This window comes from Anser anser (assembly GCF_964211835.1).
Source record: "Anser anser genome assembly, chromosome: 2".
Lineage (NCBI taxonomy): Eukaryota > Metazoa > Chordata > Aves > Anseriformes > Anatidae > Anser > Anser anser.
In genome coordinates, this window is record NC_139721.1 from 93,695,360 (window position 1) to 93,720,824 (window position 25,465).

Here is a 25,465-nt window from a genome sequence, read left to right on the forward strand (position 1 = left end):
TAGGGCTCAGGGTCGAGGGTCTGGGGTCAAGGGTTGGTGATCAAGGGTCCAGGGTTGGGGCTCAGGGTTGGGGCTTAGGGTTAGCTCTGGGTCCAGGGTCTGGTCCGGGGGTTGAGGGCTTGGGGTCAGCTCCAGCATTGAGGGTCCAGAGTTGGGGCTCAGGGCTGGGGCTTGGGGTTGAGGCTCGGAGTCAGGGTCAACTCCAGGCTTGGGGTCAGATCAGGGCTCGGAGTCAGCTCTGGGGTCCAGGGCTCGTGTCCGGGGCTCGCAGTTAGCTCCAGTGTGGGGGCTCTGGGGTTGAGGATCTGTGCTCAGCTCCAGGGTCAGGGGCTGGGGGTTGGGTGCTTGAGTCCGGGGCTCAGGGTTACCTCTGGGTCTGGGGCTAAGAGTTGAGGGTCCGGGGCTAGGTCTCGGGGTTGGGTCTGGGTTCGGGGCTTGGAGTCGGGTCTGGATTAGTGGCTCTGGGGTTGGGGGCTCGGGTTGGGGACTCGGGCTTGGGGCTCGGCGTTAGTTCCGGGTCTGGCGTCAGCTCTGGGGATGGGGGTTCTGGGTCAGCTCCGGGGTCAGGGCTTGGAGTCAGATCCAGGGTCCGGAGCTCAGGTCTGGGGCTCTGGGTCAACGCCGGGTTTGGGGTTGAGGGTCGGTGGTCGAGGGTTCTTGGCTGGGGCTCGGGGTTGAAGGTCTGGGGTTGGGGCTCGGGGTTAGCGCTGTGTCTGGAATCTGGGGGTTGGGGGCTCGGGGTCAGCTCCAGGGTGGGGGCTCCAGGGTCAAGGATCCAGGGATGGGTCTCCGTGTTTGGGCTTCGGGCAGGGGCTTGGGTTTGGGGCTTAGAGTCAGGGTCAACTCCAGGGTCGGGGTCATCTCTGGGGTCAGGGGCTTGGGGTCAGGGCTTGAGGTCAGATCGGGGCTCGGGTCTGGGGCTCACAGTTAGATCCAGGGTGCAGGCTCCGGGGTCGGGGGCTGGGGGTCAGGTGCTCGGGTTCGGGGGCTTGGGTCCAGGGCTCAGGGTCAAGAGTCTGGTCTTGAGGGGCTGGGGCTTGGGGTTGGGGCTTGCGGTCGGGCCCGGGTTTGGGGCTCAGAGTCAGGTCTGGATTAGTGGCTCTGAGCTTGAGGGTCTGGGGGTGGGGGTCAGGGTTTCACATGAACACGTGTGTTGTCATCCTATGCCTGAAAACACGTAAAAATGCGTTTGGTCACAACATGTCTGAACAGGCGTGAAGATGTTTTGTCACCACACGAGTGAGCACGTGTGAACACGTGTTCACCCAATACCTGAAAAACGTGTGGAAAAGCATTTCATCACTAAACACTTAAATGTGTGTGAACATGCCTGTTGTCACCATATGACCGTAAACACGTGAAAATGCATTTCATCACAGCATGCCTGAACACGTATGTAGCCACCAGATGCCTGAAAATGAGTTACAATGCATTCTTTCACAACATACCTGAACAGGCGTGAACACAAATGAACACACATGTTGTCACCATATACCTGAAAATGTGATTTATCACAACATGGCTAACAGGTGTGAACCCACACATTGTCAGCATAGACCTGAAAAAAGCGTGAAAATACGTTCCATCACAACACGCCTGAATATGCGGTGTATTGTCCCCAAATTCCTGAAAACACGTTCAAATGCATTTCTGCATAACATACCTGAACATGCGTAAGCACAAATGAACACGCATGTTCTCCAATGCTTAAAAAACAGTTTGGTCACAAAATGCTTGAACACACATGAACATGTGTGTTGTCCCCAAACACCTGAAAAAGGTGTGGAAATGCATTTCATCACCAAACACATGAGCACCATGTGTCAGAAAATGCTTGAAAATGAGTTTCGTGACAGCAGGCGTGAACATGTGTGTTTTCCTGAAATGCCTGAAAACGCGTTCAAATGCGTTTCTTCACAACATACCTGAACACGTGTGAACACACATGAACACGCATGCTGTCATCCAATGCCTGAAAACCTGTGGAAATGCGTTTGGTTACCACATGCCTGAACAGGTGTGAAGATGAGTTTCGTCACAACATGCATGAACACTCATTAATGCATGTTGTCACCCAATACGTGAAAAAGATGTGGAAATGCATTTCATCACCAAACACATGAACACATGCGAACATGTGTGTTGTCAACATATGATGGAAAACACGTGAAAATGTGGTTCGTCACAACATGGTTGAACACGAGTGAACAGATGTTTTGAAACCAAATCACTGAAAAAACGTGAAAATGAGATTAATCACAACATGGACAAGCAGGTGTAAAAATGCGTATCATCACCACACGTCAACATGCGTGAACACACGTGTTGTCACCATATGACTAAAAATGCTTGAAAATTCATTTTGTCCCAACATGTGTGAACACACATGAACACCTGTGTTGTCACCCGATACCTGAAAAACGCATGGAAACTCATTTGGTCACCAAACACGTGAACACGCATGAACATGCGCATTGTCACCATATGACTGAGAACGCTTGAAAATGCGTTTCGTGACAGCAGGCGTGAACGTGCGTGTTTTCCTGAAATGCCTGAAAACTCATTCAAATGCATTTCTTCACAACATACCTGAACACGTGTGAACACACGTGAACACACGTGTTGTCATCCTATGCCTGAAAACCCGTGGAAATGCATTTGGTCACCACATGCCTGAAGACGAGTGAACACGTGTGTTGTCACCCGATACCTGAAAAACACGTAGAAATGCATTTCATCACCAAACACGTGAGCACGCGTGAACACGTGCGTTGTCACCGTGTGACAGAAAATGCTTGAAACTGCGTTTCGTGACAGCAGGTGTGAACATGCGTGTTTTCCTGAAATGCCTGAAAATGCATTCAAATGTGTTTCTTCACAACATAGCTGAACACGTGTGACCACACATAAACACGCGTGTTGTCCTCCTATACCTGAAAACGCGTGAAAATGGGTTTGGTCACAACATGCCTGGACACACATGAGTACACATGAACACGCGTGTTGTCACCGAATACCTGAAAAACACGTGGAAATGCATTTCATCACCAAACGTGAACATGCGTGAAGACGTGTGTTGTCACCATATGACCAAAAACGCTTGAAAATGCATTTTGTCAAAGCACACGTGAACACATGTGTTGTCACCAAATGGCTGGAAATGCGTTCAAACGCACTTCTTCACAAGATACCTGATAATGCGTGAACACGCATGCTCATGCATGTCATCACCCAGTACCTGAAAAACGCGAGGAAATGTGTTTCATCACCAAACACGCGAACGTGCGTGAACACACGTTTTGTCAACATATGACCAAAAGGCTTGAAAAAACATTTTGTCACAACATGCGTTGTGACAAAAACACCCAAACTCCTCCCCCAACTCCTCCCAACCCCTCCCCTCCAACTCCTCCCCGTTCCCAATTCCTCCCCCAACGCCTCCCCCCCTCCCAACTCCTCCCCCAACTCCTTCCCCCCCTCCCAACTCCTCCCCGAATTCTTTCCCACTCCCAAATCCTTCCCGAACTCCTCCCTCCCCTCCCAACTCCTCCTCCAACTCCTCTCCCCCACAACTCGACCCCCAACTCCTCCCCCCCTACACCCAACTCCTTCCCCAACTCCTCCCCCCCCCAAATCCCCCCCAACTACTCCCTCCTCCCAACTCCTTCCCCATCTCCTCCCCCACTACCGACTCCTCCCCCAAGTCCTCACCCCCTCCCAACTCCTCGTCCAACTCCTCACCCACTACCAACTCCTCCCTGCCCACAACTCCTCCCCCAACTCCTCCCTCTCCCATCTCCCTCAACTCCTCCCCCTCCAAACTCCTCCCCCAACTCCTGCCCCTCCCTCCCAACTCCTCCCAAAAATCCTCCTCCCCCAAATACTCCTGCCCAACTCCTCCCCCAACTCCTCCCCCCCCAAATAATCCCCCAACTCCACCCACCCCAAATCATCCCCCAACTCCACCCACCCTCCCATCTCTTCCCCAAACCCATCCCCCTACTCCCAAACCCTCCCCCAACTCCTCCCCCATCTCCTTCCCCCCTCCCAACTCTTACCCCAACTCCTCCCCCCCAAATTCTCCCCCAAATCCTCCCCCAGCCCACCTCCTCCCCCAACTCCTCCCCCTTCCCAACCCCTCCCCCAACTCCTCACCCCCTTCTAAATCCTCCCCCAACTCCTCCCCCCTCCCAAGTCCTCCTCCCCTCTCCCATCTCCTCCCAAAACCCCTCCCAAAACTCCTCCCCCCCACTCCCAACCACTCCCCCAACACCTCCCCCCAACTCCTCCCCCAACTCCTTCCCCCCTCCCAACTCCCCCCCAAACCCTCCCCCCCTCCCAAGTTCTCCAACTCCTTCCCCTCTCCCAACTCCCCCCCCAACTCCTCCGCGTGCCTCCCCACTCCTCCCCCAATTCCTCACCCCTCCCAATTCCTCACCCCTCCCAACTCCTCCCCCAACTCCTCCCCCCAACTACTCCCCCAGTGCCTCCCCCCGTCCTAAATCCTCCCCTAAATCCTCTCCTCCACTCCCAACTCCTCCCCCTCTCCCAACTCCTCCCCCAAATCGTCCCACCCAACTCCTCCCCCAAATCCTCTCCCCCTCAACGCCTACCCCAACTCCTCCCGCCCCAACTCCCCCTACAAGTCCTCCCCGCTCTCCCAACTCCTTCCCCCCCTCCCAACTCCTCCCCCAACTCCTCCCACCCCAAATCATCCCCCAACTCCTCCCTTCCTTCCATCTCCTACCCCAGCTCCTCCCCACCTCCTAAATCCTCCCCCAACTCCTCCTCCAACTCCTCCCCAAACTCCTCCCCCCTCTCAACTCCTTCCCCAAATCCTCCCCCTCAACTCCTCACCAAACTGCTCCCCCAACTCCTCCCCCCCTCCCAACTCCTCCCCCAACTCCTCCCCCCTCCCAACTCCTCTCCCAACTCTTCCCCACCCAACTCCTCCCAGATCTCCTCCTCCCCAACTCCTCCCCCTCGCAACTCCTCCCCCCTCCCAGATCCTCCCCCAACACCTTCCCTCCTCCCAGCTACTCCCCCAATTCCTCCCCCTTCCAAATCCTCCCCCAACTCCTTCCCCCCAAAATCCTTACCCAACTCCTCCCCCCCAACTCCTCCCCCAACTCCTCCATCCCTCACAACTCCTCTCCCCCACTCCCAACTCCTCCACCTGCAACTCCTCCCCCAACTCCTCCACCCCTCCGATCTCCTCCCCCAACTCTTCCGCAATCCCCTCCAAACTCCTCACCCAACACCTCCCCCCCAACTCCTGCCCCAACTCCTCCCCCCTCCCAACTCCTCCCCCAACTCCTCCCCCAACTCCTCCCCCAACTGCTCCACCCTCGAAACTCCTCCCCCCTCCCAACACCTCCCACAACTCCTCCCCCTCCCAAATCCTCCCCCCACTCCTCCCACATCCCAACTCCTCCCCCTACTCCTCCCCCCTCGTAACTCCTCCCCCAACTCCTTCGCCTTCCCAACTCCTCCCCCAACTACTCCCCCTTCCAAACTCCTCCCCCAACTCCTCCCCCCAAATCCTAACCCAAATCCTGCCCCCTCCTATATCCTTCTCCAACTCCTCCCCCCCTCCCAACTCCTCCCCCCTCCGAACTCCTCCCCCAACTACTCCCCTCTCCCAATTCCTCCCCGTCTCCCAACTCCTCCCCCCCTCCCAACTCATCCCCCAACACATCCCCCCCCAACTCCTCCCCAAACTCCTCCTTCCCAACTCCCAACTCCTCCCCCAACTCCTCTACCCCTCCAAACTCAATCCCAACTGCTCTTCTAAATCCTGCCCCTTACAACTCCTGCCCCGTCCAAAATCTTCCTCCCTCCCAACCCATCCCCATCTCCTCCCTCTCCCAACTCCCCCCCAACTCCTCCGCCCCCCTCCCAACTCCTCCCCCTACTCCTCCCAAGCCTCCCAAATCCTCCCCCAACTCCTCCCCCTCAACTCCTCTCCCAACTTCTCCCCCTCCCAACTCCTCACCCAACTCCTCCCCCTCCCAACTCCTCCATCCCCCCCAACTCCTGCACCCCAACTCCTTCCCCAACACCTCTGCCCCTCCCAACTCCTCCCCCAACTCCTCTTCCCTCCCAACTTGTCCCCCAACTCCTCCCCCCAACTCCAAACTCCTTCCCCAACTCCTCCACAACCACTCCCAACTCCTCCCACAACACCTCTCCCCTCCCAAATCCTCCCCAAACACCTCCCCCCTTCCAACTCCTCCCCAGTTTCCTCCCCCACTCCCATCTCCTCCCCCAACTCCTCCACCCCTCCCAAATCCTCCTCAAACACCTCCCCCCCTCCCAATCCTCCCCAAAATCCTCCCACAACTCCTCCCCCAACTCCTCCCCCCCAAATCCTCTCCCAACTCCCCCACAACTCTTCCCCCAACTCCTCCCAGCCCCTCCCAACTCCTACCCAAACTCCTCCCCCCTCCCAACTCCTCCCCCAAATCCTCGTCGCCTCCCAACTCCTCCGCCAATTCCTCCCCCCAACTCCTCCCCCAAGTGCTCACCCCCCAACTCCTTCCCCCCCAAATCATCGCCCAACCCCAACCCCCTCCCAAATCCTTCCCCAACGCCTCCCCCCAGCAACCACTACCCCAACTCCTCACCTCCTCCCAATTCCTCCCACCCCAACTCCTCCCCCTTTCCCATCTCCTCCTCCAACACCTCCCCTCCCCCAAATCCTACTCCAACTCCTCCACCAAATCCTCCCTAAACTCCTCCCCCCTCCCAACTCCTCCCCCACTCCCATTGCCTCTCCAAACTCCTCCCCCACTTCCAACTTCTCCACAATTCCTCCCCTCCCCCAAATCCTACTCCAACTCCTCCCCCAACTCCTCCTCCAACACCTCTCCCCTCCCAACTCCTCTCCCAATTCCTCCCCCCAACTCTTCCCCAATCTCCTCCCCCCAACTCCTCCCCCAAATCCTCCCCCCTCCCAACTCCTCCCCAAACGCCTTCCCCCCTCCCAAATCCTCCCCTAACTCGTATCCCCTTCTAAATCCTCCCCCAAATCCTCCCTCCCATCCTGAGTCCTCCCCCAACTCCTGCGCCCTAACTCCTTCCCCAATTCCTCTCCCCCCACAACTGCTCCCCCAACTCCTCTCCACCTCTCCCAACTCCTCCCCCAACTCCTCCCCCCTCCCAACTCCTCCCCCAACTCGTCCCCCACAACTGCTAACCCCCCTCCCAACTCCTTTCCCCCCCCAAATCCTCTAACTCCTGTCCCCCCATCCCAACTCCTCCCCATCCCAATTCTCCCCCAACTACTCCACCCCTCAAAATTCCTCCGCCAACTCCTCCCCCCCAATACCATCCCCTCCACCAACTCTTCCCCCCCTCCCAAATACTCGGACAACTCCTCCCCCCCCACTCCCAACTCCTCCCCCCCACTCCCAACTCCTCCCCCCCACTCCCAACTCCTCCCCCAACTCCTCCCCCCCAACTCCTCCCCCAACTCCTCCCCCCCTCCCAACACCTCCTCCAATTCCTCCCCCCTCCTAAATCCTCCCCCAACTCCTCCCCCCCCACCTCCTCCCCTCTTCCAACTCCTCCCCCCTCCCAACTCTTCCCCGAACTCTTTCCCCCTTCCCAAATCCTCCCCCAACTCCTGCCCCCTCCCAACTCGTCCCCCAAATCCTCCCCCCGTCCCATGTCCTCCGCCAACACCTCCACCCCTAACTCCATCCCCAACTCCTCTGCCCCCCAACTCCTCCCCCAGCTCCTCTCACCCCTCCCAACTCCACCCCCAACTCCTCCCCACAACTGCAAACATCCCTCCCAAATCCTCTCCCACCCTCTCAAATCCTCTATCTCCTGCCCCCATTCCAAATCCTCCTCCAACTCCTCCCACCCCAACTTCTTCCCCAACTCCTCCCCCCCTCCCTACTCCTCTCCCAACTCTTCCACCCCTCCCAGCTTCTCCCCCAACACCTCCCCCCTTTCTCAACTTCTCCCCCAACTCCTCCACCCCTCCCAAATCCTTCACCAACTCCTCCCACCCTCTCAATTCCTCCCCCAACTCCTCTCCCACTCCCAACTCCTCCCCCCGCAACTCCTCCACCAACTCCTCCCCCCAAATCCTCCCCCAGCTCCGCCCCCCAAGTCCCCCCCAACGCCTCCTCCTCTTCCCAACTCCTTCCCCAATAGCTCCCCCCTTCAAACTCCTCCCCCAACTCCTCCCCCAAACTCCTCCCCCCTCCAAACTCCCCCCTCAAACTTATCTGCTAGCCTCCTAACTCGTCCCCCAACTCCTCCGCCCCTCCAAATCCTATCCCAACTACTCCCCACCCCTCCAACTCCTCCCACCCTCCCAAAACCTCACCCAACTACCCCACCTCCCAACTCCTCCCTCAGCTCCTCCCCCCTACTCCCAACCCTTCCCCCAATTCCTCCCCCCCATTTCCAAACTCCTCCCCCAAATCTTCCCCCAACACTCCCAACTCCTCCCCTCCTCCCAAATCCTCCCCCCAACTCCTCCTCCCCTTCCAAATTCTCCCCCAACTCCTCCCCCCCTCCAACTCCTCCCCCAAATCCTCCCCCCCTCCAACTCCTCCTGCAACTCCTCCCCCCCAATCCTCCCCCAATTCCTCCCACACTCCCAACTCCGCCCCCAAGTACCCCCCTCCCAACTCCTCCCCCAACTCCTCCTCCCCACACCCAATTCCTCCACTAACTCCTCCGACCCCTCACAATTCCTCCCCAAACTCCTCCCCCCCAACTTCTTCCCCCCTCCCAACACCTCCCCAAAGTCCTAGCCCCTCCCAACTCCTCCCCCTACTCCACCCCCCTTCCAACTCCTCCCCCCATACCTCCTCCCCTTCCAAATTCTCCCCCAACTTCTCCCCCCCCCAACTCCTCCCGCAACTCCTCCCCCCCCCCCCAATTCTCCCCCAACGCCTCCCCACCCCCCAACTCCTCCCGGAATTTCTCCCCCCCTCCCAATTCCTCCTCCAACTCCTCCCAGAACTCCTTCCCCTCCACCTACTTCCCCAACTCCTCCACCTCGTTCCCCAACTCCTCCCCCCCGCTCCCAACCCCCTCCCCCCTCCCACCCCTAGCCTTGGCAGCCGGGGAAAGGGGAGAACGACCAGGCAGGGAGCCTCACTGCAGCCCCCCCTCCCGGAAGTCCTGCACAGCAGTTTAACTCCCAAATCCTCCCCAGACTCCTCCCCCGCATGCGCGGCCCCGTGCCGCCTGCAGTGCCCACGTTTCGCCAGCAGGTGGCTGCAGAGGGCGCAAGGGGACACCACCGTGCATGCGAAGCACCATCCCACCTGCAGTACTCACGTTTCGCCGGCAGGTGGTGGCAGAGGGTACCCGGGGACGCCATGGTGCATGCGCAGTGCCGCCCCGCCTGCAGTACCCATGTTTCGCCAGCAGGCGGTGGTAGAGGGCGCCCATGTGTGCCACCGTGCATTCCCGGCCCCGTGCTGACAGCAGTACCCGCGATTCACCGGCTGGTGGCGGCAGAGGGCGCCCGGGGGCGTTGCCGCACATTCCGGGCCCCATGCCGCCTCCAGTACCGGCGTTCCACTGGCTGCTGGCGGCAGAGGTCGTCCAAGGGCGATGCCGCGCATGCGCGGCTCCACGCCGACAGCAGTACCCACGCTTCACCAGGAGGTGGCAGCAGAGGGCGCCCGGGAGCGTTGCTGCGAATTCCGGGCCCCACACCGCCTCCAGTACCCACGTTTCGCCGGCAGGTGGCTGCAGAAAACACCACCGAGCATGCGTGGCCCCGCACCACCTGCAGTTCCCACTTTTCACTGGCAGGTGGCTGCAGAGGCCGCCCGGGGTCACCACCTCGCATGAGCGGCCCCACACCGCCTGCAGTACCCACGTTTCGCCAGGAGGTGGCGGCAGAGGGCGCCCCTGCGCATTTGTGGCTCCACACCGTCTGCAGTACCCGCGTTTCGCCGGCAGGTGGTGGCAGAGGGCGCCCGGGGACACTACCGTGCACGCATGGCCCCACACCGCATGCAGTACTCACGTTTCACCAGGAGGTGGCGGCAGAGGGCGCTCGGGGGCGCCACTGCATATGCGCGGCGCCGCGCTGCCCGCAGTACCCACGTTTCGCCGGCAGGTGACGGCAGAGGGCTCCCGGGGGCATCACTTCGTATGCGCAGCCCCGTGCCGCCTGCAGAGCCCACGTTTCGCCGGCAAGTTGCGGCAGAGTACGCCCAGGGGTGATGCCACGCATGCGCGGCCCCGTGCCGACAACAGTACCCCCGTTTCGCCGGCAGGTGGCGGCAGAGGGGACACCAATGTGCATGTGCGGCCCCGCGCTGTCTGCAGTACCCGCGTTATACCGGCCGGTGGCTGCAGAGGGCGCCTGGGGTCGCCGCCGCGCATGCACAGCGCCGTCCCACCTGCAGTACCCACGTTTCGCCGGTAGGTGGCAGGAGAGGGCGCCACTGCACATGCACGGTCCAGCAGCGTCTGCAGTACCCGCGTTTCAGGGGCAGGTGGCGGCAGAGGGCACCCAGGGGCCTTGCCGTGCATTCCGGGCCCCACGCCGCCTCCAGTACCCACGTTTCGCCGGCAGGTGGCAGCAGAGGGCGCCCAGGGTCACCACCATGCATACGCTGCCCCACGCCGCCTGCAGTACCCACTTTCCGCCGGTAGGTTACTGCAGAGGGCGCTCCGGAGGCGCCATCACGCAGGCGCTGCACCAAGCTTAGTGCAGTACCCACATTTCAGCGTCAGGTGGTGGCAGAGGGGACCCAGAGGCGCCACTGCGCATGCGCAGCCCCGCGCCATCTGCAGCACCCACGATTCGCCAGGAGGAGGCGGCAAATGCCCATGGGAGTTGATGCGCATTCCGGGCCCCGCACCGACTGCAGTACGCGCGTTTCACCAGCAGGTGGCAGCAGAGTTAACCCGGGGGCGTTGCTGCACATTCCTGGCCCCGTGCCTAAAACAGTACCTGCGTTACACCGGAGTTGGGGAAGGAGTTGGGAAAGGAGTTGGGAAGGGGCAGAGAAGTTGGGAGAGGAGCTGGGAGGGGGGGAAGAAGTGGTGGAGGAGTTGGAAGGGGGGGAGGAGTTGAGTGGGGGTAGGAGTTTGGGGAGGAGCTGGGAGAAGGGGAGGAGTTAGGGGAGGAATTCTTTGGGGACAGAGTTGGGGGAGGAGTTGGTGTGGGGGAGGAGTTGGTGTGGGGGAGGAGTTGTGTGCATTAACCCCACCCCCTAACCCCTCCCCCAACCCCACAACCCCTGGGGTTAGGGGAGGAGTTGAGTGGGGGAGGAGCTGGGGGAGGAGATGGAAGGGGGGAGGAGCTGGGGGAGGAGTTGGGTAGGAGTTTGAAGGCAGGAAGAGTGGTTGGGTGGGGAGTTAGGAGGGAGGAGTTGGGGGATGAGTTGTGGGGGAGGAGTTGGGGCAGGATTTGGGAATGGGTTGGAGCTGAGGGAGGAGTTGGGATACGGGGGAGCCGGTTGGGATGGGGTAGGATTTGGAACTGTTGGGAGAGGACTTGGGGGAGGACTTCGAAGTGTGGGGGGAGGACTAGGAGAGACCCCGCCCCACCGAGGCTATGATTTTCACCCCTCCCCCCATGCAGATGCAACGATTTTCACTCAACCCCTGAGGCAAACATTTTGAGCCCCCCACCCCAAAGCAACCTTTTCCACTGCCCCTCACCGCCCCCCCCCCCCCAGAGGCACTGCTTATCCACCCCCCCTCCCCCCCTCCCACCAGAGGCAACACTGTCTGCCCGACTATGGCCACCAAAAAAACCACCCCAAAGACACCCTAATTAAAAAGCAAGTTCATCAGGGACCTTTCCTGTGTCTCTTTCTTTAGAGCTCTGCAAGCTCTAGCCTATTTATTGTTCCCTTCTTTCCAGGGCCACAAGCACAGATGCACAGCAAAACAGGTGACCCTGTTGCTAAACGCCCTGTTTTACATTCCAACAGCGTTTTCAAATTGCAGCCACAATTTCAGAGCCCTGACGTTCCCTTGGGTTAGGAAGTGTGAAGCAAGCATGAGCTGAGCTCAGGCTAAATGTGCATGAACCCCACCCCTAACCCCATTTTGAAGCAAGGTCATCAGGGAGCTTTCCTGTGTCTCTCTCTTTACTGCCCAATTATGCTTGGGTACTTCCACCTGCTTCCTCAGGCAGAAGAAGTGAAGACTAATTTGGGGGATTTCTACAAGAAAAATGTGTCCTAGCTTTCCTGTTTTCTACAAGAAAAATGAGGTTGGAGGAGGGAAGCAGTTACCTCTGCGTGGACCACATGGCCAACGTTCTCCTCCGGGGCAGTGCTAGCCAGCAGCTGTTGTCAACAGACCTCCCTCTATGGACAACATTGTCCCTGGGAGTGCAGACTGGAGTTTTGAGTGGAGCGACTGTTCTTGGTCTCTGAGAATCCAGGAACCAACAGGTAGCATTCTCCTTACTGGCCCCATTAAGCAGCATCTCTACAAGACAGAGATTTCCCTTGTGGTATGACAGTCAAGGATACAGGGAGCGCCGATACTACCATTGCTGGAGTTTGCTACTTGCCACTCATCTTCCTCCCAGTGCAAGCTCTAGCCTGTTTAGTGTTCCCTTCTTTCCAGAGACAGGAACACAAACGCACAGTAAAACAGATGACTGTCCTCCAAAGTACACTGTTTTGCATTCAAACGGCATTTCTAAATTGCAGTAACAATTTTGAGGCCTTGATCTTCCCCCTGTGTTAGGAAGTGTTAAGGAAGCATGAACTGAGCTCAGGCTAAATGTGCATTAACCCCACCCCCAACCTCTCCCCTAACCCCTCTCTTTAACCCCAAAACCCCTGGGGTTAGGGGAGGAGTTGAGTGGGGGAGGAGCTGGGGAAGAGATGGAAGGGGGGAGGAGCTGGGGGAGGAGTTGGGGGAGGATTTGGGAGGGGGGAAGGAGTTCAGGGAGGAGTTGGGAGGGGGAGGAGTTTGAGAAGGAGTTGGGAAGGGGCAGAGGAGTTGGGAGAGGAACTGGGAGCGGGGAAGAAATGGTGGGGGAGTTGGAACAGGGGGAGGAGTTGAGTGGGGGTAGGAGTTCGGGGAGGAGCAGGGAGAAGGGGAGGAGTTAAGGTAGAAATTCTTTGGGGACAGAGTTGGGGGAGGAGTTGGTGTGGGGGAGGAGTTTGGAACTGGGGGAGGAGTTGGAATTTTTGGGGGAGGACGTTGGAGTGAGGGGGGAGGAGTTTGGAAGGGGTTGGAGTTTGGGTGGAGTTTGGAGGCGTTAGGGGAAGGAGTTGGGAGGGGGTGGAGCTGGGGGAGGAGTTTGGAGGGGGTGGAGCTGGGGGAGGAGTTTGGAGGCGTTAGGGGGAGGAGTAGGGAGGGTGTGGAGCTGGGGGAGGAGTTTGGAGGCGGGGGAGGAGTTTGGAGGGGGTGGAGCTGGGGGAGGAGTTTGGAGGCGGGGAAGGAGTTGGGAGGGGGTGGAGCTGGGGGAGAAGTTTGGAGGGGGTGGAGCTGGGGGAGGAGTTTGGAGGGTGTGGAGGTGGGGGAGGAGTTTGGAGGGGTCCGGGGGAGGAATTTGGAGGGGGTGGAGCTGGGGGAGGAGTTTGGAGGCAGGGGGAGGCGTTGGGAGGGGGTGGAGCTGGGGGAGGAGTTGGGAGCTAGGAGGGAGGCTATGGGGGGAGGAGGACTTATGTGAGGATTTGGGGGGAGAAGTTGGGGGATGGGTTGTGGGGGAGGATTTGGGGGTGGGGATGAGCTGGAGGAGGAGTTCAACTCTGCTGAACTTTAGTCTGTCTAGTGTGCACCAGTGGAAAATCACCTTTGAATCGTTTGGAACTAACCGAGGTGCCCTTGTAGAGAAACCATGGTGACCCCTTTTGGGACCTCCGGGCGAGCGTGACCCAGTGACAGTATTGCGGACCCCCATATATCCCAGTGCACACCAGCCGGTGACCTGCGGTTTTACCCGGCTGTTCCGACAGACAACCCCTCTACCTTAGCAACTCGGAAGGTCACAAAATATCTCACCGGTGGCGTCGAACAGGTCAACCACTGTCACAAAGGCTTCACCCGGGGGCTGTCTAGCAGGGCACCTGGAGGTCCCCAAGGTGGGGCACCAGGAGATTTTTCACAGAGCACTCCGGGCATGTCAGAGGTCACCTGGGCTGTGCACTGGGGTATCTGGGGGTCCCAAATACTGTCATCAGGGGTGGTCCTCCAGGGAATTTGGGTCTCCCAAAGGCGCTCACCAGGAGGTTGTTCCCGAGAGCAGCAGATTCACTTGGGAGGTCACCTGGGCTGTGCACAGGGGCATCTGGGGTATGAATACTGTCACACGGTGTTGTCCTCCAGGGCACTTATGCGTCCCAAAGTGTGTCACGGGGGGTGTGCACCGGGGCACCTGGGAGAGTCCCATAGGGAGTCACCAGGAGGTTATACACGGGAGTACGAGGTTCACGACGGAGGTCACCGGTGGCTGTTAACTGGTGCATCGGGGGGGGGGTCGAAATACTGTCAATCAGGGTTGCACTCTGGGGCACCTGGGGGGGTCCTATAGACGGTCACCAGGAGGTTCTACACAGGAGTACGAGGTTGACGTCACAGGTCACTGGTGGGTGTTAAGTAGTGTATCGGGGTTTCCAAATACTGTCAATCAGGGTTGTACTCTGGGGCACCTGGGGGTCCTATAGGCTGTCACCAGGAGGTTCTACACAGGAGTACGAGGTTCAATTCGTAGGTCCCCGGTGGGTGTTAACTAGTGCATCAGGTGTCCAAATACTATCAATCAGGGTTCTACTCCGGGGCACCTGAGGGTCCTATAGGCGGTCAAGAGAAGGTTGTTCCCGGGAGCACCCAGGTCATGCCAGAGGTCACTTGGGCTGTGCACTGGGGTATCTAGCGGTCCAAACACTCTCAGTCGGGTCCATCTCCGGGACACCTCGGGCTCAAAAAGGGATTACCAGGAAGTTCTTCGCGGGAGAACCCGATTCATGCTGGAGGCATCCTGGCCTGTGCACTGGGGTATATGGGGGTCCAAATACTGTCAATCAGGGTTCTACTCCGGAGCACCTGGGGCGTCCCTTAGGCGGTCACCAGGAGGTTCTACACAGGAGTACGAGGTTCAATTCGTAAGTCAATGGAGGGCGTTAAGTAGTGCATCGCGTGTCCTAACTGTCACTCAGGGTTGTAATCCGGAGCACCGGCGTCCAAAACACGGTCACGACAACACTGTTGGAGGAGCACCCGATTCATGCTGCAGGCCACCTGGGCTGTGCACTGGGGTATATGGGGGTCCAAATACTGTTATTCAGGGTTGTACTCCGGGGCACCAGGGTCCAAAAGTCGGTCAAGAGAAGGTTGTTCACGGGAGCACACGGGTCATGCCGGAGGTCACATGGGGTGTGCACTGGGGTATCTAGCGGTCCAAACACTCTCACTCGGGTCCATCTCCAGGACACCACGGTCTCCCAAAGGGATTACCAGGAATTTGTTCGTGGGAGAACCCGATTCATGCTGGAAGCCACCTTGGCTGTGCATGGGGTATACAGGGGTCCAAATACTGTCAATCAGGCACTAATCCGGAGCACCGGTGTCCAAAAGGCGGTCACGACAACGATCTTCGAGGATCACCTGATTCATGCTTGAGGCGACCTGGGCTGTGCACTGGGGTATTGGGGTGTCCAAATACTGTCAATCAGGGTTGTACTCCGGGGCACCTGGGGGTCCTATAGGCAGTCACCAGGAGGTTCTAGACAGGAGTACGAGTTTCACGCCAGAGGTCAGCAGTGGTAATTAACTGGTGCATCTGTTGTCCAAATACTGTCAATCAGGGTTGTACTCTGGGGCACCTGGGGGTTCTATAGGCAGGCACCAGGAGGTTCTACACAGGAGTAAGATGTTGAATTCGGAGGACACCGTTGGGTGTTAAGTAGTGCATCGGGTGTCCAAATAATGTCATTCAGGGTTGTACTCTAGGGCACCTGGGGGTCCTATAGGCGGACATCAGGAGGTTCTACACAGCAGTACGAAGTTCACACCGGAGGTCCCCGGTGGGTGTTAACTGGTGGATCGGCTGTCCAAATACTTTCAATCAGGGTTGTACTCTGGGGCACCAGGGAGTCCCATAGGCGGTCACCAGGAGGTTATACACAGGAGTACAAGATTCACTTCGGAGGTCCCCGGTGGGTGTAAACTAGTGCATTGGGTGTCCAAATACTGTCAAACAGGGTTTTACTCCGGGCCACCTGGGGGATCCTACAGGGAGTCAGCAGGAGGTTCAAAGTAGTGCAGCGGGTGTATAACTCTGACTGATGTTATTTGGAAACCCGAAGAAACAGTTAACACCCAACACTGTGCTCCGATATATAACTCATTCTCCTGTGTAGAAACTCCTGGTGATTGCCTATAGGACCCCCAGATGCCCCAGAGTACAACCCTGATTGACAGTATTTGGACAACCATATACCGCAGTGCACAGCCCAGGTGGCCTCCAGCATGAATCGGGTGCTCCTCGAACAACGTTCTTGTGACCGCCTTTTGGACCCGGGTGCTCCGGATTACAACCCTGATGGACAGTATCTGGACACCCGATGCACTACTTAACACCCACCATTGAACTCTGAAGTGAACCTCGTACTGCTGTGTATAACCTCCTGGTGACTGCCTATAGGACCCCCTGGTGCCCCAGATTACAACCCTGACTGACAGTATTTGGGTACCCGTATACCCAAGTGCACAGCCCAGGTGGCCTCCAGCATGAATCGGGTGCTCCTCGAACAACGTTCTCGTAACTGCCTTTTGGACCCCGGTGCTCCGGATTACAACCCTGATTGACAGTATCTAGACACCGATGCACTACTTAACACCCGCCATTGAATTCTGAAGTGAACCTCTTACTCCTGAGTATAACCTGCTGGCGAACGCCTATAGGACCCACCGGAGCCCCAGAGTACAACCCTGACTGACTGTATTTGGACACCCGATGCTCTACATAACAGCCCTCAGTGACCTACAAAGTGAACCTCGTACTCCTGTGTAGAACCTCCTAGTGACAGCCTATAGGACCCCCAGGTTGTCACAGAGTACAACCCTGACTGACAGTATTTGGATAGCTGTATACCCAAGTGCACAGCCCAGGTGGCCTCCAGCATGAATCGGGTGCTCCTCGAACAACGTTCTCGTGACCGCCTTTTGGACCCCGGTGCTCCGGATTACAACCGTGATTAACAGTAATAGGACCCCCAATGCAGCAGTTAACACCCACCGGGGACCTCCGGCGTGAACCTCGTACTCCTGTGTAGAACCTCCTGGTGACCGCCTATAGAACCCCAGGTGCCCCGGACTATAAAGCTGATTGACAGTATTAGGAAACCCGATGCACTACATATCCTCCTCCAGTGGCCTTCGAAATGAACCTCGTACTCCTGTGTAGAACCTCCTGGGGACCACCTATAGGACCCCCAGGTGCCCCGGAGTACAACCCTGATTGACAGTATTTGGACACCGGATGCTCTACTTAACACCCTCCAGTGACCTCCGAAGTGAACCTCGTACTCCTGTGTAGAAACTCTTATTGACCGCCTATTGGAACCCCCCAGGTGCCCAGGAGTACAACCCTGATTGACAGTATTTGGACACCCGATGCTATACTTAACACCCACCAGTGACCTCCAAAGTGAACCTCGTACTCCTGTGTAGAAACTCTTATGGACCGCCTATTGGAACTCCCAGGTGCCCCAGACTAAAACACCGATTGACAGTATTTGGACACCCAATGCGCCAGTTAACACCCACCGGGGACCTGTTGCGTGAGACTCGTAATCCTGTGTAGAACTTCCTGGTGACCGCCTATAGGACCCCCACGTGCCCCGGAGTACAAGCCTGATTGACAGTATTTGGACACCCGATGCACTACTTAACACCCAACGGTGTCCACCGAATTCAACATCTTACTCCTGTGTAGTACCTCCTGGTGACCGCCTATAGGACCCCCCAGGTGCCTCAGAGTACGACCCTGACTGATATGATTTGGACACACGATGCACAAGTTAATACTCACCAGTGACCTCCGGCGTGATCCTCGTACTCCTTTGTAGAACCTCCTAGTGACCGCATATGGGACCCTCCAGGTGCCCCGGAGTACAACCCTGATTGACAGAATTTGGACCCCCATATACCGCAGTGCACAGCCCAGGTGGTCTCCAGCATTAATCGGGTGCTCCTGGAACAACGTTCTCGTGACCGACTTTTGGACCCCGGTGCTCCGGATTACAACCGTGATTAACAGTAATAGGACCCCCGATGCAGCAGTTAACACCCACCGGGGACCTCCGGCGTGAACCTCGTACTCCTGTGTAGAACCTCCTGGTGACCGCCTATAGAACCCCAGGTGCCCCGGACTATAAAGCTGATTGACAGTATTAGGAAACCCGATGCACTACTTATCCTTCTCCAGTGGCCTTCGAAATGAACATCGTACTCCTGTGTAGAACCTCCTGGGGACCACCTATAGGACCCCCAGGTGCCCCGGAGTACAACCCTGATTGACAGTATTTGGACACTGGATGCTCTACTTAACACCCTCCAGTGAACTCCGAAGTGAACCTAATACTGCTGTATAGAACCTCCTGGTGATTGCCGATAGGACCCCCAGGTGCCCCGGAGTACAAAACTGATTGACAGTATTTGGACCCCCATATACCGCAGTGCACAGCCCAGGTGGTCTCCAGCATGAATCGGGTGCTCCTCGAACAACGTTCTCGTGACCGACTTTTGGACCCTGGTGCTCCGGATTACAACCCTGATTGATAGTATCTAGACACCCGATGCACTACTTAACATCCAACATTGAACTCTGAAGTGAACCTCGTACTCCTGTGTAGAACCTCCTGGTGACCACCTATATACCCCAGGTCCCCCGGACTACAAACCTGATTGAAAATATTAGGACACCCAATGCACCAGTTAACACCCACAGGTGACCTCCGGAGTGAACCTGCTACTCCTGTGTAGAACCTCCTAGTGACCGCCTATAGGACCCCCAGGTGCCCCGGAGTACAACCCTGACTGACTGCATTTGGACACCCGATGCGCCAGTTAACAACCATCGGGGACCTCCGGAGTGAACGTCGTACTCCTGTGTAGAAACTCCTGGTGACCGCCTCTAGGACCCCCAATTGCCCTAGAGTACAACCCTGAATGACAGAATTTGGAAACCACGATGCACTACTTAAGAACCACCGGTGTCGTCCAAATTCAACCTCGTACTCCTGTGTAGAACCTCCTGGTAACCGCCTGTGGGACACACAGGTGCCCCGGAGTACAACCCTGACTGACAGTATTTGGACACCCGATGCCCCCCTTAACACCTACCAGTGACCTCCGTCGTGAACCTCGTACTCCTGTGTAGAACCTCCTGGTGACCGGCTATGGGACTCCCCAGGTGCCCCGGAGTACAACCCTGATTGACAGTATTTGGACACCCGATGCACTACTTAACACCCTCCACTGACATCCGAAGTGAATATCGTACTCCTGTGTAGAACCTCCTGGTGACTGCCTTTTGGACCCCCAGGTGCGCCGGAGTACACCCCTGACTGATATTATTTGGACACACGATGCACCAGTTAACACCCACCGGCGACCTCCGGCGTGAACCTCGTACTCCTGTGTAGAACCTCCTGGTGACCGCCTATAGGACCCCCAAGTGCCCACTGTACAACCCTGACTGACTTTATTTGGACACCCGATGCGCCAGTTAACACCCACCGGTGACCTCCGGAGTGAGCCTCGTACTCTTGTGTAGAACCTCCTGGTGACCGCCTAGAGGACCCCCCAGGTGTCCCAGAGTACAACACTGATTGACAGTAATTGGACACCATATACGCCAGTGCACACCCCAGGTGGCATCCAGCATGAATCTGGTGCTCCCGCGAACAACTTCCTGGTAATCCCTTTGGGAGCCCGAGCTGTCCCGGAGATGGACCCGAGTGAGAGTGTTTGGACCGTAGATACCCTAGTGCACAGCCCACGTGACCTCCGGCATGACCCGGGTGCTCCAGCGAACAACCTTCTTGTGACCGCCTTTTGAACCCCGGTGCCCCGGATTACAACCCTGATTGAGAGTCTTTGGAACCCCCGATGCACAAGTTAAGACCCACAGGTGAACTCCAGTGTGAACATCGTACTCCTGTGTAGAACGTCCCGGTGACCGCCTATGGGACCCCCCAGGTACCCCAGAGTAGAATCCTGACTGAGAGTATTTGTACCCCCATATACCCCAGTGCACAGCCCAGGTGGCCTCCGGCATGACCCGGGTGCTCCTGCGAACAACCTTCTTGTGACCGCCTTTTGGACCCCGGTGCCCCAGATTACAACCCTGATTGACAGTATTTGGAACCCCCGATGCACAAGTTAAGACCCACAGGTGAACTCCAGTGTGAACATCGTACTCCTGTGTAGAACGTCCTGGTGACCGCCTATGGGACCCCCCAGGTACCCCAGAGTAGAATCCTGACTGAGAGTATTTGTACCCCCATATACCCCAGTGCACAGCCCAGGTGGCCTCCGGCATGACCCCGGTGCTCCTGCGAACAACGTTCTCGTGACCGCCTTTTGGACCCTGGTGCCCCGGATTACAACCCTGATTGACAGTATTTGGAACCCCCGATGCACAAGTTAAGACCCACAGGTGAAATCCAGTGTGAACATCGTACTCCTGTGTAGAACGTCCTGGTGACCGCCTATGGGACCCCCCAGGTACCCCAGAGTAGAATCCTGACTGAGAGTATTTGTACCCCCATATACCCCAGTGCACAGCCCAGGTGGCCTCCAGCATGACCCGCGTGCTCCTGCGAACAACCTTCTCGTGACCGCCTTTTGGACCCCGGTGCCCCAGATTACAACCCTGATTGACAGTATTTGGAAACCCCGATGCTCTACTTAACACCCACCAGTGACCTCCAAAGTGAACCTCGTACTCCTGTGTAGAACCTCCTTGTGTCCTCCTATAGGACCCCCAGGTGCCCCGAAGTACAAACCTGATCGACAGTATTTGGACACCCAAAGAACCAGTTAACACCCTACAGTGAGCTCCGAAGTGAACCTCATACTCCTGTGTAGAACATTCTGGTGTCCACCTATAGGACCCTCAGGTGCCCCGGAGTACAACCCTGATTGTTAGTATTTGGACACGCGATGCACTACTTAACACCCACCAGTGACCTCCGGCGTGAGCCTCGTACTCCTGTGCAGAACCTCCTGGTGACCGCCTATGGGACCCGCCAGGTGCCCCAGAGTACAACACTGATTGACAGTATTTGGACACCCGATGGACTACTTAACACCCACCAGTGACCTCCAAAGTGAACCTCGTACTCCTGTGTAGAACCTCCTGGTGACCGCCTAGAGGACCCCCAGGTGCCCCAGAGTACAACCCTGACTGATAGTATTAGGACACACGAGGCATTACTTAACAGCCTCCAGTGACCTCCGAATTGAACCTCGTACTCCTGTGTAGAACCTCCTGGTGACCGCCTATAGGACCCCCAGGTGCCCCGGAGTACAACCCTGATTGACAGTATTTGGACACCCGATGCACTATTGAACACCCTCCATTGACCTCCGAAGTGAACCTCGTACTCCTGTGAAGAACCTCCTGGTGACCGCCTAAGGGACCCCAAGGTGCCCTGGAATAGAACCCTGACTGACAGTATTTGGACCCCCATATACCCCAGTGCACAGCCCAGGTGGTCTCCAGCATGAATCGGGTGCTCCCGCGAACAACTTCCTGGTAATCCCTTTGGGAGCCCGAGCTGTCCCGGAGATGGACCCGAGTGAGACTGTTTGGACCGTAGATACCCTAGTGCACAGCCCACGTGACCTCCGGCATGACCCGGGTGCTCCCGTGAACAACCTTCTCGTGACTGCCTTTTGAACCCCGGTGCCCTGGATTACAACCCTGATTAACAGTATTTGGACATCCGATGCACTAGTTAACACCCACAGGTGACCTCCTAAGTGAACCTCGTACTCCTGTGTACAACCTCCTGGTGAACGCCTATGGGAGCCCCCAGGTACTCCAGAGTAAAACCCTGATTGACAGCATTTGGAACCCTATATACCCCAGTGCACGCCCCAGGTGGCCTCCAGCATGAAGCAGGTGCTCCCGCAAAAAAACCCTGATTGACAATATTTGGAACCCCAATACACCAGTTAACACCCACAGGTGACCTCCAGTGTGAACATTGTACTCCTGTGTAGAACCTCCTGGTGACCGCCTATGGGACCCCCAGGTACCCCAGAGTAGAACCCTGACTGAGAGTATTTGTACCCCCATATACCACAGTGCACAGCCCAGGTGGCCTCCAGCATGAATCGGGTGCTCCTGCGAACAACCTTCTCGTGACCGTCTTTTGGACCCCGGTGCCCCAGATTACAACCCTGATTGACAGTATTTGGAAACCCCGATGCTCTACTTAACACCCACCAGTGACCTCCAAAGTGAACCTCATACTCCTGTGTAGAACCTCCTGGTGACCTTGTATAGGACCCCCAGGTGCCCCGGAGTACAACATTCATTGACAGTATTTGGACACACGATGCACCAATTAACACCCTCCAGTGAGCTCCGGCGTGAAACTCGTACTCCTGTGTAGAACCTCCTGGTGACCGCCTATAGGACCCCAGGTGCCCTGGAGTACAACCCTGACTGACAGTATTTGGACACACGATGCACCAGCTAACCCCCACTGGTGACCTCCGGCGTGAAACTCTTACTCCTGTGTAGAACCTCCTGCTAACGGCCTATGGGACCCCCCAGGTGCCCCGGAGTACAACACTGATTGACAGTATTTGAAACCCCATATACCCCAGTGCACAGCCCAGGTGGCCTCCGGTGTGACACGGGTGCTCCCGTGAACAACTTCCTGGTAATCCCTTTGGGAGCCTGAGGTGTCCCGGAGATGGATCCGAGTGAGAGTGTCTGGAGCGCAAGATACCCCAGTGAACAGCCCAGGTGGCCTCCGGCATGACCCTGGTGCTCCCGTGAAAAACCTTCTCGTGACCGCCTTTTGGACCCCGGTGCCCCGGATTACAACCCTGATTGACAGTATTTGGACACGCCATGCACCAGTTAACACCCACCGGTGACCTCCGCGGTGAACCTCGTACTCCTGTGTAGAACCTCCTGGTGACCGCCTATGGGACAACCCCAGGTGCCCCAGAGTACAGCCCTGACTCACAGTATTTGGACCCCCATATACCTGAGTGCACACCCCAGGTGGCCTCCAGCATGAATTGGGTGCTCCCGTGAAAAACTTCCTGGTAATCCCTTTGGGAGCCAGAGGTGTTAAGGAGATGGACCCGAGTGAGAGTATTTGGACCACCAGATACCCAAGTGCACAGCCCACGTGACCTCCGGCATGACCCAGGTGCTCCCACGAACAACCTTCTGGTGACCGCCTTTTGAACCCCGGTGCCACGGATTACAACCCTGATTGACAGTATTTGGAACCCCCGATGCACAAGTTAACACACATAGGTGACCTCCGGTGTGAACCTTGTACTCCTCTGTAGAACCTCCTGGTGACCGCCTATGGGACACCCCAGGTGCCCCAGTGTAGAACCCTGACTGAGAGTATTTGTACCCCCATATACCCCAGTGCACAGCCCAGGTGGCCTCCGGCATTACCCGGGTGCTCCCGCGAACAACCTTCTCGTGACCGTCTTTTGGACCCCCAGGTGCCCCAGATTACAACCCTGACTGACGGTATTTGGACACCCGATGCACTACTTAACACCCACCAGTGAGCTCCGAAGTGAACCTCGTACTCCTGTGTAGAACCTCCTGGTGACCACCTATAGGACCCCCAGATGCCCCGGAGTACAACCCTGATTGACAGTATGTGGACACCCGATGCATTACTTAACACCCTCCAGTGAACTCCGAAGTGAACCTTGTACTGCTGTGTAGAACCTCCTGGTGACCGCCTATGGGACCCCCCAGGTGCCCCAGAGTACAACACTGATTGACAGTATTTGGAACCCCATATACCACAGTGCACACCCCAGGTGGCATCCGGTGTGACACGGGTGCTCCCGTGAACAACTTCAGTAATCCCTTTGGGAGCCCGAGGTGTCCCGGAGATGGACCCGAGTGAGAGTGTCTGGACCGCTAGATACCCCAGTGCACAGCCCAGGTGGCCTCAAGCATGAATCGGGTGCTCCTGCGAACAAAATTCTCGTGACCGCCTTTTGGACCCCGGTGCCCCGGATTACAACCCTGATTGAAAGTATTTCGAACCCCCGATACACTACTTAACACCCACCGTTGACCTCCAAAGTCAACCTCGTACTCCTGTGTAGAACCTCCTGGTGACCGCCTAGAGGACCCCCAGGTGCCCCGGAGTACAACCCTGATTGACAGTATTTGGACACCCGATGCACTACTTAACATCCACCGGTGACCTCCGAAGTGAACCTCGTACTCCTGTGTATAACCTCCTGGTGACTGCCTATGGGACCCTCCCAGGTGCGCCGGTGCACACCCCTGGTGACACATTTTGGGACGCCTAGGTGCCCTGGAGTACAACACCGGCTGACAGTATTCGTACCCTAGATGCCCCAGTGCACACCCCATGAGGCCTCTGGCGTGACCCGGGTGCTCCTGCGAACAACCTCCTGGTGACCCCCTTTGGGACCTGCAAATGCCCGTTTGGACAAGCCCCGGTGAAGCCTTTGGGCTGACCCGGTGGAGGCCACCCGGTGACACACTTTGAGACCTCCCTAGGTGCCCCGGAGGACAACTCCCGGTAACACCGATTGGGTCCCCGGGTTCCCTGGGAAAAATCCCCCGGTTACCATGTTCCACAACCCCAGGTACCCCTGCTGACCAAGGCGCCCCAGTGGACAGGCACGGTAGCCCGACGTGGGTCACTGGAGGGGACCACTGGGGCCCCTGAGGGTCCAAGTGGAGTCTCTGGTGTTGGTCAGCCGCGGTACACGGGGGCCCGAAACGGGGTCACCGGGGTTGTCCACAGGGGCACCTGCGGATTCCCAAAGGGGGTTGTCCACCGGAGCTGCTGGGTCATGCCGGGGTCACCTGGAGTTTGCAGGAGGTTGTTCATCGGAACACTCAGGTCACGCTAGAGGCCAGCTGTGGTGTGTACTGATGCATCTGAGGCTTCGAATACTTCCCCCCGGGGATTGTTCTCCGTGGCACCTGGGGAGGTCCCAAAGGGGATTAACCAGGAGGGTGTCTGCGGGAGCACCCAGGTCATGCCCTAGATTGCATGCGGTAGGCACTGGGGCATATGTACATTCAAAGTCTGTCACCATCGTATGCCCTGCGGCATGACCCGGGTGCTCCCGCGAACAACCTCCTGGTGACCCCCTTTGGTACCTCCAGGTGCCCCAGAGGACCACCCCCGATGACAGTATTTGGGACCCCCACATGCCCCAGTGCACAGCCCAGATGACCTCCGGTGTGAACCCTGTGCTCCGGCGGACAGCCTCCTGGTGATCCGCTTTG

The 25,465-nt window shown here is 57.5% G+C and overlaps 1 protein-coding gene and 1 long non-coding RNA gene across 14 annotated transcripts; both read right to left on the minus strand.

Annotated features, from left to right (window-relative positions):
- Positions 1-1,318: 1,318 nt before the first annotated feature.
- Positions 1,319-11,179, minus strand: LOC310894804 (uncharacterized protein). Of its 13 annotated transcripts, XR_014580177.1 has the most exons (5): positions 9,307-9,996; positions 3,192-3,238; positions 2,934-3,017; positions 2,590-2,710; positions 1,419-1,558 (listed from the first exon to the last, which is right to left on the minus strand). XR_014580177.1 is itself a non-coding variant. In XM_083825356.1 (3 exons), the coding sequence occupies exons 1-3, from the start codon at positions 9,594-9,596 to the stop codon at positions 2,700-2,702; spliced, it is 348 nt and encodes a 115-aa protein (XP_083681482.1). In that variant the 5' UTR covers positions 9,597-9,996; the 3' UTR covers positions 1,419-2,699. The 13 variants fall into 13 exon arrangements, 2 of the variants coding, with proteins under 2 accessions (XP_083681482.1, XP_083681481.1); XR_014580176.1 differs by lacking the exon at positions 2,934-3,017; XR_014580178.1 differs by having other exon boundaries at positions 1,419-2,710.
- Positions 11,180-11,795: 616 nt separating this feature from the next.
- On the minus strand, positions 11,796-13,093 carry LOC310893367. Its single transcript, XR_014578939.1, has 2 exons — positions 12,521-13,093; positions 11,796-12,435 (listed from the first exon to the last, which is right to left on the minus strand). It is a non-coding gene; the product is annotated as an uncharacterized lncRNA (long non-coding RNA).
- Between the last annotated feature and the right edge of the window lie 12,372 nt (positions 13,094-25,465).

Excerpts from the sequence above, each read along its gene's own strand:
- LOC310894804 (XM_083825356.1), bottom strand. The coding sequence starts at position 9,596 with ATGCGCGGCATCGCCCTTGGACGACCTCTGCCGCCAGCAGCCAGTGGA. Across the intron at positions 3,239-9,306 it reads CCACCACCTGCCGGCGAAAC|GTACTGGGTGATGACATGCA; the intron begins GTGAGTACTGCA and ends CGCGTTTTTCAG.